General features: G+C 46.7%; 2 protein-coding genes across 2 annotated transcripts; both read right to left on the bottom strand.

Moving 5' to 3' along the window:
- Window positions 1-1159: 1159 nt before the first annotated feature.
- Window positions 1160-11088, bottom strand: cmya5 (cardiomyopathy associated 5). Its single transcript, XM_076151126.1, has 14 exons — window positions 10973-11088; window positions 9505-10159; window positions 8601-9396; window positions 6181-8483; window positions 4928-5023; window positions 4580-4823; window positions 3988-4158; window positions 3731-3865; window positions 3222-3368; window positions 2972-3119; window positions 2709-2842; window positions 2457-2568; window positions 2183-2359; window positions 1160-2084 (listed from the first exon to the last, which is right to left on the bottom strand). Exons 1-14 carry the CDS (start codon window positions 11086-11088, stop codon window positions 1832-1834), a joined length of 5487 nt encoding a protein of 1828 aa, XP_076007241.1. The 3' UTR covers window positions 1160-1831.
- A 763-nt stretch (window positions 11089-11851) lies between these two features.
- tent2 (terminal nucleotidyltransferase 2) lies at window positions 11852-17485 on the bottom strand. The gene is made up of 14 exons (XM_076151014.1): window positions 17006-17485; window positions 16778-16924; window positions 16298-16571; window positions 16092-16206; window positions 15816-15907; window positions 15652-15709; window positions 15329-15395; window positions 15159-15235; window positions 14911-15039; window positions 14668-14711; window positions 14346-14482; window positions 13348-13439; window positions 13157-13236; window positions 11852-13008 (listed from the first exon to the last, which is right to left on the bottom strand). Exons 1-14 carry the CDS (start codon window positions 17104-17106, stop codon window positions 12922-12924), a joined length of 1500 nt encoding a protein of 499 aa, XP_076007129.1. The 5' UTR covers window positions 17107-17485; the 3' UTR covers window positions 11852-12921.
- Between the last annotated feature and the right edge of the window lie 456 nt (window positions 17486-17941).

Genomic DNA, 17941 nt, shown 5'->3' with positions numbered 1-17941 from the left:
ACAGTGGCTATAGGCTATAGAGCGCATAATAGATTTATCAGAGATGGAGGCTCAGGAGCAAAGCGTTGGCGTCTTCAGACCCAATCTGAACCCCAGGACCAATTCAAGAGGGACCTGGAGACAGCAAACGGTGCGTTACTCATCCACTGCCACCATCACATCAGTTCAGTGCTCCAGCCAGCATGGGTCACATAATGCCTAATATGAATTATGATACAATATGTGACGTGTGTTTTAACAATCCCACAAATGTAGTTCAGACAAAGTGCCTGACATTCTTTGTTAGGCAAATGCTAATAAAATGCAAATGCTAGTAATCTGCTTTCATCATTAATAAATATTTTGCTACAAAGTTGGTCTGATGCAATGGAACAACTTGCCTGGCAAATGTAGTTCAGTTTCCTTTTTATTTATTCCCCTAAGAGTAAGGTTGTTTTTTTTTCCTGAGTGTCCTGAAGAATTTTTTTAAGACCACCTCACTAAGGAACGCTCTTCAAACTATAGTCTTGATAATGACAACTGGCTGACGCACGACTCTGTATATTTTGATTGGACAGGCTTGGAAGCAGATGGAGGAGCAGATGTACCGGCAGCTGGAGGAGCCCTGGAGGACGAGTGGCGCGCCCAGCAGGATGAAGAGACAGTCCACAAGCTGCAGGCACGGTCAGTCAAGAGAACTGTCCAAATGTCACATTACAGAGTCTTTGAATGCACCGCCTTTTGCTGTCACTCTGTACTGTGAGGCAATAACCTGAAACCGTAGCTAGAGAGAGACTTCTTTCCCGCAGGGTTCATTAGGGAACAGAAAGTTTGTTTCCATCAAAATGGTGTTGTGACTCAAATGATGTGGGTGAAGTCATTGTTCACATTTCTACAGGTACTTAAAGGCCCAGATAACCAGCTTTGAAACATCTAGTGAGATTATACATTAATTGTTTGGGTCTTCTACTCAGATGTATCACTTCATGAATTTCTGATGTAAAGTGAAATCTGCACAAAAAGTTTGCAGGTTGCAAAATCCAGAGTACTCCCACCAGGATTTGAACCTGGTCCTTCCATCGGGCAAGCTGATGGGGCACGGATGCCCTCTAGTGGTGAATATTAGAAAGCCACTGAGCTGCGTGAATGCAGAGGAGGAGAAACAGTTGAATCAGTCCGGTTGTGCAAATAGAAAAATAATCACTTTCTTTCAACTCAAATCTGAAATTGCGTTTTAAAAGACAGGGGAAGGAAAATCGTCCGTCTGCATTTCCCGTGAGACGCACATAAAAAACAGAACTGATCACATATGTTTACAATGGTTATTTACATAAAACAGGCCTATTCACAATATGAAATGCAGTTCAGAAAGTGCTACAGTGTATTTCCTGGAGCTGTGAGCGCAGTATTTAAACATGGAGGTGACAAAACGATTCTGTGCGACTTTTGTTGACTTCAATATACTGTGTGAAGGAACAGGAGACTACTGGAAATGAAAAATCCATTAGAACCAAAACTCTTACGTCAGCACACAGCAGGACCAAAATCTCCTCAAATTCATCCACAACATCCCATTTCTTTCTTAACAAAACAAAAGACAGCCACCTATTGAGAACTTCCAAGACAATCAAATTCAATCCCAATCTATTTCACACATCATCATCATCATCATCATCATTTGGATATTTACAAGCCCTCCTTTCTTGCATTTGCTGCGGATATTACAGTCCTGTCATATCTGCACATTTCTCAGTAAAGCAATAGTGGTCATGTTAACGTATAAAACCATTTCAAATAATGGAAATCCAACAAGCACTGTAAACTCTTCGGTTGTGTGAGGCTGTTGGCAGAGCTAGCTGTGCTTGGCAAACTCTGGCACCTCCGGCACCATGATGAGCTCCAAGCTGCCCGGCGTGTCCAGGCCCAGGGCCGGGTGGCACGGCTGGGTGAAGGAGTGGTTCAGGGTGGCCAACAGCTGACCAGTGAGTGCATTGTAGAAAGACAAGCGACCGAGCTGGTAATCAAGGAGGGTGCCCACTCGCTCGGGCGACGAAATCAGAGTCAAGTCAGACTGAACTTCATTATGGAGTAACCGATACCTGCAACTGGAGAGAGAGAGGGAGAGAGAGAGAGAGAGAGAGAGATTAGAACAAAACAATGATAGGAAAGATTTTAGTAATGGGGAAATTCATTTTTTGCATACCTGGACAGTGTGGGGAGACACTGCAAACACCATGACATGCTGTTTTCACCCAGTGGGCTGTTTCTATTCACGGTCCTATACGCCACACCAAGCCTGTGAGCAGTGCCTTCTGACACGGTCGTCTCCCAGTAGTGATGTCCCCGTGCTGGCAGTAACTCACCCAGAATGGACAGACACCTGGAAACAAAAACATAATCTTATTTTAACACTTTGCGTATTCCCAAAAGACGGTCCAGGGAGTGGCCACATCTGTTTTAGAAGTAGTTAAACTCACTGTTTATCTGTGGAGGGTGTGATGTCGTCCTCACAGTAGTGCACGGTGCTCTGGTCTGCTGACAGCTCCAGAGACGGGTGAGCCGACTCCTCCAGCAGGCGGAATCTTGTACCTGATAATAACAAAGAAAGCCATGTAAAAGGAACTTCAGCGGGTGTTAGAAGATAATGAGGATGGAAGGTAATGTGGAGGGACAGTCATATATGGTGTGTGTATGCGGTGTGTGTGTGTGTGTGTGTGTATCTTTCTTACCCTTGGTGGAGATGAGTGCGGCCTCGCTCTGTTCGCTGGCGCCGGCCTCATTCACTGCTTTGATGTAGAACAGGTAGTTCTCATTGGGTTGCACGAGAACCTTCTGCTCACAGCTTTTGATACCTGAGACGGATCTAGACTCAAACACACACACACAGACACAATAAGGAGACATATCATCTATCCTTTACTGTCAGCAGTTAACCATGTGAATAATTGTGCATCCTGTGTGATCCGGATCTGATCCACACATCGAGGCTCACCTCAGCCCCTCCCCCTCCAGTTCACACTGGCGGCAATACTCCAAGGTGAAACTCTGTCCAGGCGTCTCCTCGTCTGAATTCCACCTCAGTGTGGCCGAGTCCCACGTGATGGTGCAGCGCTCGGTGTCGATCACTGGCACTGAGGGAGCTTGTTTTGATTTACAAAAAGAGACATTCGATTGTATACACTGATCCTCAGCAAGTAAGAACGTAAATAATGCTTTCTGGTTGAACGTTGAGGTCCACTGACCCGTCCTGAAGAGAAGTCTCTCGCTGGGCAGAGAGCAGCCGGTGTAGTTGACAGCCATCACCCACACTTTGTACGTCTTGTCTGGTTCGAGCTCCTCTAGGGCGCAGTGACTCTCCTTCACTGTGACGCGGTATTCCTCTGTCACAGCTGTGGACAGCACTTTTGCTTATTCAGTCATTACATCAAAATATGTCTGGACCAAGCAGGACAAAAATCTCATCTTTCCTTTTAGCTATTCCTCACCATTTTGCTATAAATCTTCAAAAAGTGCTGTATCTCAAAAATATAGCCTCAATCGAGTTCCATTTAACCAAAGCTACTTACTCCGGAACAATGATAAATGTCAATTTTTCCATTTTGGGATTAACGAAAGGGAAAAACGGTTAACATGGCAGGGAACCAGATCTCATCATGATGAGATGGAGCCATCATTGGACGACTGTTGGGCATTGGCAGAGGTATGCTGTCTAACCTCAGCAATCATTAAGCACCACCCTCACAGTATTTACCTCCTTGTGGATCCTCCATGCAGTAGACCTGGAAGCAGTCTATGATATCTCCAGGGTTGACTGTCCAGTAAACAGTAACGCTGCTGCTGGTGGCTGAGCCCGGCTCCTGGCGCTGCAGCGTGGGCCTCTCAGGCACTGACACACACACACACACACACACCAGGAAAATCTGTTTAATAACTGATGTGGACAAGACACAGATACAGTTCCTGCATATTTCAGATCAGTCTGTGATGATGTATTTATACTGGGCTCACCTGGGATTGCTTTGCTTTGTGCAAGGTGTGAGTTGGAAGTGTTGCCTTTGGCATAGTCCTCAAATGCCAGCACGGCTCTAGGACCCAGCTCCAGCGACATGGCTGCCTCCAGAGCTGCCTTGAGCCTGACCACACAACCACAGCCTTTATCCTCTGAGTACATACTGCAATCTAAACTTGAATGTGTTCCTTTGCCAGTCCAGAGATTATAATTCAGGTTGTTTGTGATATAAATCATGTTTGGAATGTAGTGTAGTGTATAGAAAATTCTTGAAACTTTTTTTTCTTTGTAAGTAAGGATCAAAAAGCTTGATCTGTGAGTAGAGAATGAAATTGAACATGGCATTGAAATAACAATTCAGCAATCAGCATAATAACAGCTCACATGGGTTAGAGATCAAAGTAGTGCAGGTCCAGTAGCATGCTATGCTGGTCACCACTGTTCAGTCATTTGTTAGTAAGCTCACACTCCATCCTCTGACAGGACAATACCTTTCATGAATGTCTTCAGGTGACTAGTGGGAGATAAGAGTGAAGAGGAATTCATCAGAAATTTGACACAGACCCTCAGCGATCAGTAGCCGTGTGTGACCTCGTCGATCAATAAGTGTGCTCACCCTCGCGTCTGTTTCAGCCTCTCTGGCTGCCGTTTCCAGGGTGGCCTTGGCCGTGTCGACGCTCCCCTGGAACGAGACGATTTGGTCGTAGAGCCTCTCCAGCTTGGCCTTCTTCTCCTCCTCCATGCTGAAGGACATGTTGTTGTACTGCTCCATCACCTGTGCCATCATCTCCTCGTTCTGAGCCTGCATGGCGTCCTCGCTCTCCAAAAACAAGTCCTGGGTCAGAGGCGAGACGTTAGATTTCTCTGATACTGATGGGCACAGTGAGGACAGAGAGGAAGCTCTCACAGAGGAGATAGGTGAATTATTATTATTCTTACCTCGACAGAATTGTAGGCCAGCTCCAGCTCAGACACCAGGTCCTCAATATTCTCTGACCTCCCCTGCAGCTCTGAGATCCATTCACTCAGCCTCTCCTGTCATTCAAACACATCATAAAGTCTTTTATCACTACAAGATAAAGCTGAGATAAAGAAAAGGGTCATTGTGCTGTCATCATCATCATAATTGTTATTAGTATTATTAGTATTATTATTGTCACCACCTCATACTACCGATGTGCCATATGATCCCGCCTTAGGGGGGCGCTGAAGCTTTGATCTTTGTCTTGTCCAGACTCCAGATACAACTCAAGCCAAATAAACACATCACACAAAATAGGGATGAAATTGGCTGATTACTTTTTTTTCTTTGAATAAGGTGCCAGCTGGGTGGTTGGGCGAAGACTCAAAGAGCTTAAAAAACCAGAGGATCCTAATTGAAAGTCAGTTTCACATATTTAGCTGTGTATATGACACACAAGGACAAAATGAAATGTCCCTGTGTGTCTTGTCGGCCTTGTTTCCTCAATGAGACATTTTGTCTGTCTGGCACTGTTTCATGATTATGTTGCGCGTGAAATCTTCTGCAGACCTTTATTCTTGAACACAAAGGGATAACCTGTCTAAAAATGGATCAGACTAACACTTAACAATTATTTAGCACTATTAAAGCAGCTGGCTGACCAAGTGATGACCCAGAGAATGAACTCTGTGTCACCAACAGATCACATATCAGTTCCCGCCTGGACCTTTTCCACCGGTTAAAATGGATCATTACATCACAGCTCTTCAATGTGCATGGCTGGAGCCTGAACGCACCACGCCGACGCTCCGAAAAGCCAGGTTATTAACACCCAGTTTACACTTAAATGCACCATACTGACACCAGGAAAGTGTGTGATGATAAGAACGATGTGTTGTAATAAAAACGCACTGTAGAATCTTTATATTTAACCATGTTGGCCTCTGTTCTGCTCTGCATATCACAACCATGCTTCTGTCTTTCAATCTAGTATGATTGATATGTGTTATCAATGAAGTTTCCAGCTAAGCAATTTCACAGACCCTTAAAGGCCCTAAAGTGAAACATATTAATTAACAGGTAAACATTGATCAAACCTTTGTATTCTACAATCAAAGCAGGGAGCAGAATCTCCTCATTTCTATTTTTTTTACTTAATTAGTATTTGTCAATTCTGTGATTGTATGCAAATGTATTGTTGATACAAAACCCATTTATAGCAGTAGAACACCTTGATGTTGTCATATGCAGTGTTCACGGACGTCTGCACGTGACCACGGTGCTCTGCAGACCCGCAGTCATCCTCTGACAGCAGACAACCACAGGTGAGACAGAACCAGTCCATCCCCTGCAGCTCTGCAGCCAGACGGGCCTGTCTCTCCTCTTCGGCATCGATGAAATCATAGTCTGCTTCTGTAAGATCTTCCTCAGGGGACATATCCAGACCTCTGTCTTCGGGGGACAGATCCAAACCTCTGTCTTCCGGGGACAGATCAAAACCTCTGTCTTTCGGGGACAGATCCAGACCTCTGTCTTCCGGGGACAGATCAAAACCTCTGTCTTCCGGGGACAGATCCAAGCCTCTGTCTTTCGGGGACAGATCAAAACCTCTGTCCTCCGGAGACAGATCCAGACCTCTGTCTTCCGGGCACAGATCCAAACCTCTGTCTTTCGGGGACAGATCAAAACCTCTGTCTTCCGGGGACAGATCCAGACGTCTGTCTTCCGGGGACAGATCCAAACCTCTGTCTTCCGAGGACAGATGCAAACCTCTGTCTTGCGGGGCCAGATCCAAACCTCTGTCTAATGGAGATAGAGGCAGACCTCTGTCCTCCGGGGACAGATCCAAACCTCTGTCCTCTGACTCCTTCTCAACCTCCACACCTGCCATCTCTGCTCTCTCCTCAGGCTCAGGCTTCGTCTCCTCCGTGTCTCTCTCCGTGTCTCTCTCCATTTCCGCATCTGTCTCCTCTCTGGTCTCCTGTTTGGATATGATCTCATAATCCAGGTCCTCAGCCGTCACCTCTGGACCTGCTGCAGCCTCCTCCTCATGCTCTATCTTTTGCTTTTCATCTTTTCTGTGCAGCTCAGTCTCTACCCCTACATCCCCTTTCATTACGTCCTTCTCTGGGACATCTGCTACCTTGTGCTGTACCTCTGCGTTTGGATCTACATCTGCTGCCTTTGACTGATCTACTCTTTGTAGCTCAGACAAATCCTCCTGGGGAGTAAAGCTCCTGAGAGGGAACAAGACTCCAATGTCCTTCAAATTCTTCTCCGGTGTCTCCTCCTCTGTGTAGGCGTCTTCCACACAGTGTGGAGGTGAGCTGCTCCTGTCTAAGTCCTCTTTGGGCAAAGCTTCTGGCCCCGCCATTTCTGTTTTTTCTTCTGGTTCTGTCTCTGTTACAATATTGTCCTCTGGAAGAGGCTGTGGGTATTCAGGGACCTTTTCAGGGCTTAAGACATCTTCAGTGAGACAGACTTTATCCTCGGTGAGACAGACTTTATCCTCAGTGAGACAGACTTTATCCTCAGTGAGACAAACTTCAACATTTTCTGGAATCTCTTCAGACTCCTGGTCTATCTCAATGTCCACTTCCACTGTTTGTCCTTTGGGAACAAGAAGGATGAACTCGCCGCCCTGGTTCACCGTCTCTCCATTGTCCTCTACCGTTGTTTTGTCTTCGACTTCAGATACCGTGCCTGTTTCTGATTGGCTGGCAGTTATTCTCTCATCCGTCTTCTTGATTTGGACTTGCTTCTTCTCTGAATCTGTATCTTCACGTGAAATGTCCGTTTCAGCTTCGGTGATCAATTCGCTGCATTGGTTCTCAACTGCTGACTCCTCCGTTACTCGCTCCTCTTGTCCTTTTTCTTCTCCTGTGACCTCCACACTCGGTGCCTCCTGCGGAGATACCTGAAGTTGGGTTTGAATCTCTTCTTCATGTGCTGCAGGTTCTGTTTCTTCTGCTACTTCCTTTATTCCTGCAGTGATGACCTCAGCAGGTGCAGCATGTTCAGGCTCAGCTGCCTCTGTTTTGTCCCTCAGTGATGTTTTAGCTGATGTCTCCATCTCAGCCGGTTGTTCTGCAGGGCTGAGCTCTTCTGTTCTCACAGTCTCAGCCTCCTCTGTTTTAGGCGGCGTTATCTCATCTACTTCCTCACAGGTTTCCTCCATCTCAGTTTCAGCAGCTTTGAACTCTGCACTTTCTGTTTGAATATCAGACTTAACGACCATCTGAGCGACTTCCACTTCCATCTTCTCTGCTTCCTTCACAAATTCTTCAACAGTTTCTTTTGTTTTTGGGGTCTGATGTGTCTCATGTACTTCCTCTGCTGTCTCTTCTGGCTGACCCTCCTCGCTCTCTTCTGTTTTCTCAACTTTAACGTCCACCTGTTGAGTTTCAGGTTGCAGCTTATCAGTGCTGCTCTTGCCCTGCTCTTCCTCCACCTTGTGTTCCACTTCCACGTCCTCCACCTTCCTCTCCACCAGTTTACAGTCCTGCGTCAAGTCCTCTGAAGTTCTGGCCCCCTCTTCAGTCACCACGGAGCTCAGCATTTCCTCCCTTTCAGTATCTCTCACAGTTTCTCCTTTATCTTCAATCTGTTTATCCACCTCCTGCATCATCTCCTCCTTCTTTCCCTTCCCTTCTTCCTCCTCTTCTTTTTCTTCAAGAACTCTTGATAGACAACCTGTCATTTCAAACTCAGATTGTGCCCAGAGCATGCGACCTTCCCTTTTATCCTCCACCAGATCAGTTTTAACCTCCAACATGGGAATTTCATCTTTTAAAGTGAACTTTTCCAGGTAGCCGTCCACCCCTTCTGGATCTGACACATCCCTTTTATAAGATTTCTCAGTTATCACGCTCTCGGCCTCTGAGCACTCCCCGTCGCTTCTCCTCCTCTCACCCATGGCATCCTCGTAAAGGTCAGAATACATGAAGGACATGGCTGTGGGCTCCTCCAGCAGGATGAGGTCGATAATTTTAGGAGGTCCGGGGGAGATAAAGATGGGGGTGAGGGTGGTCTCTTCGCTTGTAAACAACACCGAACCGCCAGATCTCTGGCTCTCTCTTCTCGTTCTCACTGGTGCCCCTGCCTCATCCTCATTGTCTTGTTTTTGCTCCAGTGCTTCAACCTGAGCTCCATTTCCATAGAAGACCTCATCCAGGTGTTCCCCAGGTATCTCCACATCTGTGACAAAAACAAAGGAGTCCTCTGATGCCTCCGGGCTGTCTGTGGCTGCCTCCTGACCAGGCTTTTCCTCCTCTGCCGGGGCCACAGGTTGAGCCACGTCCTCCTGCAGCTCTGGAGCTTGTTGCACAGGAACAATCTCATCCAACAGGGTGAACTTCTCAAAGTAGTCCATATCCCCAGTGCTGTCCGTCTGAGTATGACCGGCCACTGTATCTGCTGATTGCTGATCAGAGTCTTGCTTTGAGGGCTTATAAGGAGAATAAAACCAGTTAATCAAGGAATTTGTACAGTTCTACTACATGAAAAATAATTACAGATACTTTAGGTGAATGACAAGAATGATGAGTTCAAATACCTCTTGGTGCTCCTGTGACTCCCCCTCCTCCTCCTCTCCTGGTGAAACATGATTTTGTAGATATGCCCCGTCATGCTGCTTTCGAGACTTGATCCTGGGAGTTTGGTCTAGATAAGACAAATTTTCTTGCAGCTCTGTGCTTTCCTCCTCATCAACAGTGGGAAGTTTAGACGGAACTCTGATGTTGAGAATCTCATAACCCTCAGAAATCAAACTAAACAGCTGCTGATCTTTGTCTTTGATTTCTTCCAAGTCTGCTTCTGTGTCGGTTTTCTCTTGTTTGATGTTGGGAAGAGAAACCTCCGCCATCTCAGGTCTCTCCACCCCCAGAGCTGAAGCCGACCTCGAACTACCCTGTCGGCTCAGTCTGTCTCCTAACCGGCTGATCCTCCCTCCAGATCTTATCCTCCTGCGGGTAATCTTCTCCTCATCGAAGACAATGGTGATCTTGCCTGCAGCTCCAGAGCCCTCCATGCTGTAGGCTTCAGAGATGGAGCTGGTCTCAGAGGCCCACGGTGTGGAGCAGCGACTGGAGGCCGTCTCCCAAACAATACCACTGTCCTCGCTCTGGACAGTCACCATGGAGAAGGACGGATCCACCATCAGGCACTGCAGTTTGGGCTTCACAGACGGATCCTGGACCGCTTCTCGCAGACTGAAGAGAGAGAAATGAACAGAGTTAGAAGAAGGCGCACAGAGTTTAAACGGTTTACAAGAAGATGTCTGACTAACTGCAAGAGGAGATTCTTTTGGCACAGCTCACTGAAATGCAAGCTGAGAACAAACCGATGAATCAAAAAAACATATCTCATGTGCCAGCACCGTCACATTTCACGGAGACGGGACTATCACTTTAGCCATTCGTCAATGTGATCACTACAGACGTGTGGATCTGCAGCATTAGAGTGCCTGTGTGTCAGGGTCGGCTATGTCTTATAAAAAAAAGTGATCAAATGTGCTCTGAGCTTGTCACTCCTGTATGTATTCATAAGAATACATCTTGACCGAAGCAGACATGCAGCAAAGTGACGTCCCTAAACGTCACCGATGTAATATTAGAAAAGAGACGTTTGGCCTCCCCCGGATGCGTCCCACATATCAATGTCTTCTACTATTTATGACACGGGTAGATACGTGATATCTAGAATACAGGGTTCTGAATAGTATTAAATGTTAGAGTAGGACTCCTTGGGTGAGCACATCAGCTGATTGGTTTCTATTACATGAGGTCAATGTAGGGGCTGCTCTGTATAAACTTGGAAACACCCGTTCATCCTCTCATTTGAAGCAACCAGACAAAAGGCTAATAATATCTCTATCTCCCTTTCTTTGTCCCATGGTTTGCATCCAAACAGACTGTGGCTGTCATGGTGAGACCTCCCAGCAGATATTAGATCACGATAAAGAGTCAATGTTGTTAGTTTGTAAGCGCCAAACAGCTGTATGAGCGAAAGGTCAGAGGAAGCACCTGTTTTGCAGTTCCTCCACCTCGTCTTCATCGTCCTGGTCGATCTCCTCTGGAGCCTCGCATTGAAACTCGTTTAGCTCTCCCACCTCTGAGCCCAGACTCTCGCATTCCTCCATCTTAGTTTAGTCCTCTGGTCACCCCTTTGTAGTCCAAAATGTTTTTTTTCTGTGGATTTTAATGTCCTTCTGATGGTTTCAGCCACTCTGGCTTCAGTTTGTCTGCTTGTTTGCGTCTTTCCAAGTTGGGAACCCTCCATCTGACTCAGCGGGGGCCAGAAATAGAGCGAGCGGGGACTGAATGGAGGGGAGTGGAGATAAAGATTGACGAGGCAGTGAGCAGAAAATGTAGGTCTCTCTTACTCACTCAGAGTAAAACACTTAAAATAAACTCTTTAAACTAATTACATTTCCAAGATTTCACTCACAGAAGATTTATTTTACATTACAAAGCTGTGGATCAGTGCTGCTGGCTGGCTGACTGTTTGGGGCAATACGACTTTAAGATGAAAACCCCCTTTGCTGAGTTAAATATAGGCCATGCTGAAACAGAACCTCACCAACCCCCCAACAAGTCTGAAGGTATGCTTGGCACAAACCTGCTGGCTATGCTGACATTATGCAAAAGTCATAAAACTCTGTAATAAACCATCAAAGCCTCAGAGCAAATCTGAAAACAAGAGCTGTGGGAGCCCTTGTTTCATATTTATTGATGGCTGAGTGATTGTAAACATTTAGAGATCAGTTTAAGTAGAATAACACCAGGACTAAATCCTGGAATTTGTCTACAGTCAGATGTGGAAGATAGCAATGCTTTTGGCTCTTTACATAACTAAGAGCATGTAGGAGCTTCTGACACACACACACACATAAAATCAATCACACATATTCAGAAATTTAATTCTTTAAATAAAAATCTTAAAAGTCAGAGTTGTACAAAATGAGAAGAAAATAGTCAGGAGGCAAGGAAATCACACTCAAGAGTGATTTATGCAATAAAGCAACTCTTCATGAGTGACTCACACATTAGCTTTTGTCAAACAATAATAGCATTGCGAGCCTAAACGTAACCCTTAAAGACACAGCATAGGCTTTGCAGCAGTCTGGAGAGAATCTTACAATGCGTGAGAATGAATCATGAAAGGTATAACAAAGGTATGAGAGTCTTTGCTCTTCGCACCCCTCGAGTGATCACATCCCAGTCAGATCAGACTGAGTGATGGGCAGTTTACAGAGGAGCTTAACGCGCCTGACTGTGGTGAAGAAAGATCATTCAACAATAATAATAATAATAACAACAATAATAAATCATCTGTAGAAAAACTAAATGCCTCTACAGTGTTTGACCCCATGATAGCATCCCTGTTGACCTTGGAAAAGAAGAAGAAAAGGCTGCCTTTTAAATTATGATACCGGTTTGTAGAGGTGGAACCAATACAAAAATGGTGCCGGCGACATATTGAGAGGTTTTGGCAATAAAGCCAGCATGGCATCTTGTCAGACAGTATGGCTCTTGCAATGTGGATGTGACAGTCATTATCTGAGACGGAGGCTGCTCTCCTTTCATTCCTGCCAAGGTTTAACGCCGTCGATGGGTTTTTTCCGATGTTCTTGCTACTTTTACATCTTCTGATACAGTAAACAAAGCCGCCGTCTTGTCCTCTCTGCTCTCGGTGACCCTAATGTGACCCCCAAGTGAGGCAAAGTGACAGTGTGCGTTGTAATTCCAGTAGGTTCTGCCGCGGAGACGATCAACGCCGAGGCGGGGGGGGGGGGGGGGTTTATTCAGAGTCTCTGGGGTCCGGTGGGGGGGAGGCAGCAGGGGGTTGAGGGGGGGGGGGGGGGGCTCCTCCTCTCTCAGCACATCCCACGGTGGTGTCGCAACATCTCCGGGGTCAGGGCCTGTTTTGAGGTAGAAGACTCCGGTTCGGCTTGTCTGATAAGCCGGATCCCTTACGTCCTGGACGCCTCCTCGTTTATGGTGGCTCTGACTGGCAGGATGGAGTTCAGGTCCCTCCTCTCGCGTAGAATCCGATACGACTGCACGGGATAGTAGAAGAAGAAGAAGAAGAAGAAGAAGAAGAAGAAGAAGAAGAAGAAGAAGCAGCAATAGAGGGATGATGAGTAAACCAGAACCGGCTGACAGGGGGATGAAGGGAGAAAGAAACGTGAAGGAAGCTAAGGTTACCTGAGCGAACTCGGCTTTGATGAGGTCGAACTTGACCTTCTCATGCACGGCTCTGGCTACATTGTTCCTTTCAAACGGCTCTGAAATGCAAAGTAGAACTCCATATAGGAACTTTGCTGGGACGATCTCTCATCCGGTTGTTCCAGTAAATTCTTATCAAACTCTATGTTGTAGTGTGGATTGATGTTTACCTTCCACACACATGTATTTGCCTCTCCACTCGTAAGAACGGGTCCTGGGTAGAGCTCGAGCTTCTCTCACAGAGATCACCTGCTGATCCCACCTGCAGGGCACAGAAGCCATTTGGAGATTTTCTACCTGCCACAATTTAGTTCTAACAGTTCTAATCTGATTTGGACCACAGTCAGTATCGATTCTTCCATCAGCTCTGTAAAAATCTATTTAACATTTAACTTTTAAGGATTAGAACTTTAAAATGTTAGTCACACAATCAAAATTCCCCCCAGATTCCTTTTCCTTTCTACTCTCACAATTTTACCTTAGATTAGCAGGAATGTAGCGTCTCTCTGAGGGCATTTCAAGGTTAAAGTAGAAACCAAGTCAGAAAAAAACAAAAGACGATAAGGACTGAAGTTACTTTGTCAAATGCGCAAAAAAGGAAGTGACGCTCAAACGCTCAGATCACTGACTGGCAGCAGGTGGTTGGTTGAGGAGAGTCGTCATTACAGTCGGGTAAACAACAAACTGACTAAAGATTTACGAGTTGCAGAAACGTGTGTGATATTCCTGCTGACACAATGGAGAGCTTCTCAACTGATGATGCAAACAAGGAGAATCAGTGCTGGTTTGTACATTCAGTTCATCTGTGTCACACACACACACACACACACACACACACACACACACACACACACACACACACACACACACACACACACACACACACACACACACACACACACACACACACACACACACACACACACACACACACACACACACACACACACACACACACACACACACACACACACACACACACACACACACACACACACACACGGTAAGGCCAAAGGTCCCACCTGCCGCTGCCCGTCAGCCAGACACATGAAACCAGAGGAGAAGGACGCGGGATAGAAGACGAAGAGGAGGGAGGGGGACTGGAGAGTGGAGAGGAGGCTGGAGAAGAGGAAGAATGTGTGAGGAATGCGCGGCCTGTGGGCTATACCTGAACGCTGTGGCGTAGTATTTGAGGAAGCCCAGGAGCAGATCTCCCAGAGAGGACTGGTTACATGAGATGAAGGAGGGGATGTGTTTGGGCCGCTCTGGAACCTCGTCGATCTCCAAACACGGATTAAAACACTCCTAGTAAAAAACACACAGGACGTCAGGACGAAGGCTCAGCCCCCGACGGAAACGTGTGGAGTGGTGTGTGGTCATCTGATCATCTCTCACAGCAGACGGTTCAATTAAACATGGACACATTGTAGATTTTACAGCAGATACTGGAAGTGATGTTTGATATGGAGCGACTGTAAACACACACTTACTGGGTAGTCTCGCTGAAGAGAGGGCAGGACCGGCTTGGGAAGAGCTGCAGGGACCAAAAACACACAAATGATGAGATTCACCTTAAAAATAATGGTTCACTCGGTGTGTGTGTGTGTGTGTGTGTGTGTGTGTGTGTGTGTGTGTGTGTGTGTGTGTGTGTGTGTGTGTGTGTGTGTGTGTGTGTGTGTGTGTGTGTGTGTGTGTGTGTGTGAGAGAGAGAGAGAGAGAGACTGTGTACTAACTCTGGAGGTAGTGCAGCACCAGCAGCACCAGCGTGTAACTGCTTAACGTCCCTTGGCTGGCGTCGTTGATGCGATTGTGCCGCGCCCACTTCTTGACGACGAGGATCATGGGCCTGATCCTGAGGTCGGCTGAGACACCCAACCACGCACAAACACAGTACACACACACACACACCTTTGCCTTTGTTTCTGGGAGGAATTGTGAAATTATTGGCGTCATGCAAATGACCAGCACCGGTCTCACCCACCATAGGCATAACTCCTCAGCAGGAATGTGTTCCTGATGCCCACTTTGTTGTTGACATTCAGATCAAACTCCAGATCACTGAGGAGGGATGAGTGGGAAACAAGAGCCCAGATAAACATGGTGTCAGAACTTGGAGAATGTTTTTACAGCAGGTGAGACTTCCTTCCTTACCTGCCTCTGTCTCTGAACCTGAGGATGGGCACCTTGGCTCTGATCAGCTGTGTTCTCACAACATATGCTGTTGAATACAAACACAGGTCAAACCCGTTCATGGCAGTTCTAGTTTCATTAACTGTTAAACGAAACTGTGAGTGAATAGCTCCCCCTAGTGGTGTCTGGAAAGAACCTCATATCTGAGTTTAATTATGAACACACAGTGGTAACCAGGACCAAGGAAGATTGAGGCCATTCAGACAAAGTTGAGAGCATAATTATGAGGTAATAGTTACTCTAAATGAAGCGCTCTTGGGTGCAAATACATTATTATTACTCACGCAACGACCTCAAGAGCCTTTGGACGACAGAGAGTACGGCAATAGGTTCACGTCGCCCCTGAAATAGAATAAAAGTGTGTGTTTTCAATTGAGTATCTACGACGACTGTGGATCTTACATGTTCAGACTCTGAATACAGTTTTGGGGCGAGTGCAGATACTCACATCTCGCTGGTCGACCACCAGACACACATCGGCATCGCTGCTCCTGCAGCCCAAACCGTTCATAGAAGATCCGGTTAAGTAAAGCCGGGCGTCTGTGGGAAAGATGTTTAGTAAATAAAGAACATAACAGGTGGCCAGAATGGAGCAGAGGACAGCTGCATGGATCACTCACACACACACACACACACACACACACACACACACACACACACACACACACACACACACACACACACACACACACACACACACACACACACACACACACACACACACCTGGAATGATACTCTGTATGTCACTCTGCAACTGAGACCGCAGATTCTCCTTCCGGACCAAATCAGAGTACTGCTGCTGGCAGGCTTCAAACAGCTCCACCATCTGGCCGCTCAGCTAGAAGACACTCTCAGTCAACAACAGTCAACAAAGCCAAACATGCAGGCACAAGAATGATTCCATTTCCCTGATTTTCTATTCACGCTACCTTATCCCCTGCATAGGACTGCAGGGTGCTGGAACTTCCTGGGACAGGATGTGTGTGAGGCTGTGGTTGAGAGGATGGGACATATGGGACATCTGGGGTATGGTAGACAGGATCATGACTGGCTTGGGCCACCCTGGAGGTCCCCGCCACCTCTTGGTCATACCGGCGGGGGGGAGGAGGGAGTGGAATAGGCGGCGCGCTCCACTGTGGGCGGGGGGAGATGTTGATGCGCTGACGTTTGACGACATCGAGGCTGTGCTCCTCGCTCGATCTCCTGGAGGACACAACAAAGAGAGAGCGGCATGCGTTCAAAAGTGTGTTCCAGTTCAACCCACTTATAAAGGATATGTCTGTCTGATAACACGTCCATTTAGGGGGAGATTTCTCCCCCAGGACTGAATTGGAATCAACGTCATCATGGACCAGATCAAGAAACAAGAGGCAAATAAAGATGGAAGAAGTTTAAAAAGGAGTACTTACTTGCGCCTATTAGCCGTAGTCTGTGTGTGAGGAGGTGGCGGAGGAGGAGAGGGAACAGGAGGTGGAGGAGGAAGAGGGACTGGAGATGGAGGTGGTGTAAGCCTCCATTCATACGGAGGTAGAGTCTCTGGAACAGCGTTATTAAACCTGCACACAAACACACAGGTACCATATGAGGGCTTTCATCATGAAAACTTCACCACACTAACACTTAGAGGTTTGTCGTACCTGTTGTTGCCGCCTGGTCCCAGCGGGTGTCGCGGCACGGGGAGGACCCAGCCTCTGTTTGAGGCTGGCCGCCCCCTCGGTGCGGTGCCGCGGGGGAACATCCTGCAGGACTTCGCGGAGCTCCTGCATCAATTTCACCGACTGTCCCTGACACTTTGTAGCCACTGTAAACAGCCGACGCACTAAGCAGGACTCGTCATTGCCGAGGCTCTTGTCGGTGCCGAGACCGACACGGGAGGACTTCTGGGGAAAGCGAAACTCAAAGCTAGCTAGCTAACGTAGCTGTTAAAACCGCGATAAGGTGGCTAATTCAATTATAAGTGTCTGGAATTGAACAAGTTTCTACGCGAACGAGTCTAGAGTAATTGTATGAAGATATATGACTTATCTTTAGATCCTGCACTCAGCAACGATTACCAAATGGGTCACATGTAAACAAAAAGTGAGTGGGGTTGGTTTAACTCAACTACTTCCGTGTTGACGCCGTGATCATCGATTTAAAGGGGACGTACCCGTTCTCTCGTTAAAGGAACATTCCACCGTAAAATACATCGATAATTCAATACATCGTACAAAAAAATGTAATATAACACTGGAATCAAACACTTAAGGTGACAATGTCATTAAATCAGTCACTGTAACATGTAATAATGTAATAATAATAACAATAACTAAACGTTCCACAATATTGCATATTGTGTGATATAACTTGATTATGTGTGCACATTTTGCTGTTCTACCTTTTATAGTTCTGTTTAATATGTAACCCAGAAGGACTGGTTGTTGCTCCAAGTTATTCCCAATAAACTTGCTAAACACACCGGCATCAAACGACATGAGTCCCTTGAGCAGCGGGTGACGTCACTGCGGAGGACGGTGCGGTGACGTAGGCAGTTCAAAGGCAGAGTGTGATGTGAGTAGGAGGGGAGCGGATGT

This window comes from Genypterus blacodes, unplaced genomic scaffold (assembly GCF_046128005.1).
Source record: "Genypterus blacodes isolate CSIRO-AG114 ecotype Tasmania unplaced genomic scaffold, CSIRO-AGI_Gbla_v1 ptg000053l_1, whole genome shotgun sequence".
Classification (NCBI taxonomy): domain Eukaryota; kingdom Metazoa; phylum Chordata; class Actinopteri; order Ophidiiformes; family Ophidiidae; genus Genypterus; species Genypterus blacodes.
This window is presented reverse-complemented; position numbering and strand designations above follow the sequence as displayed.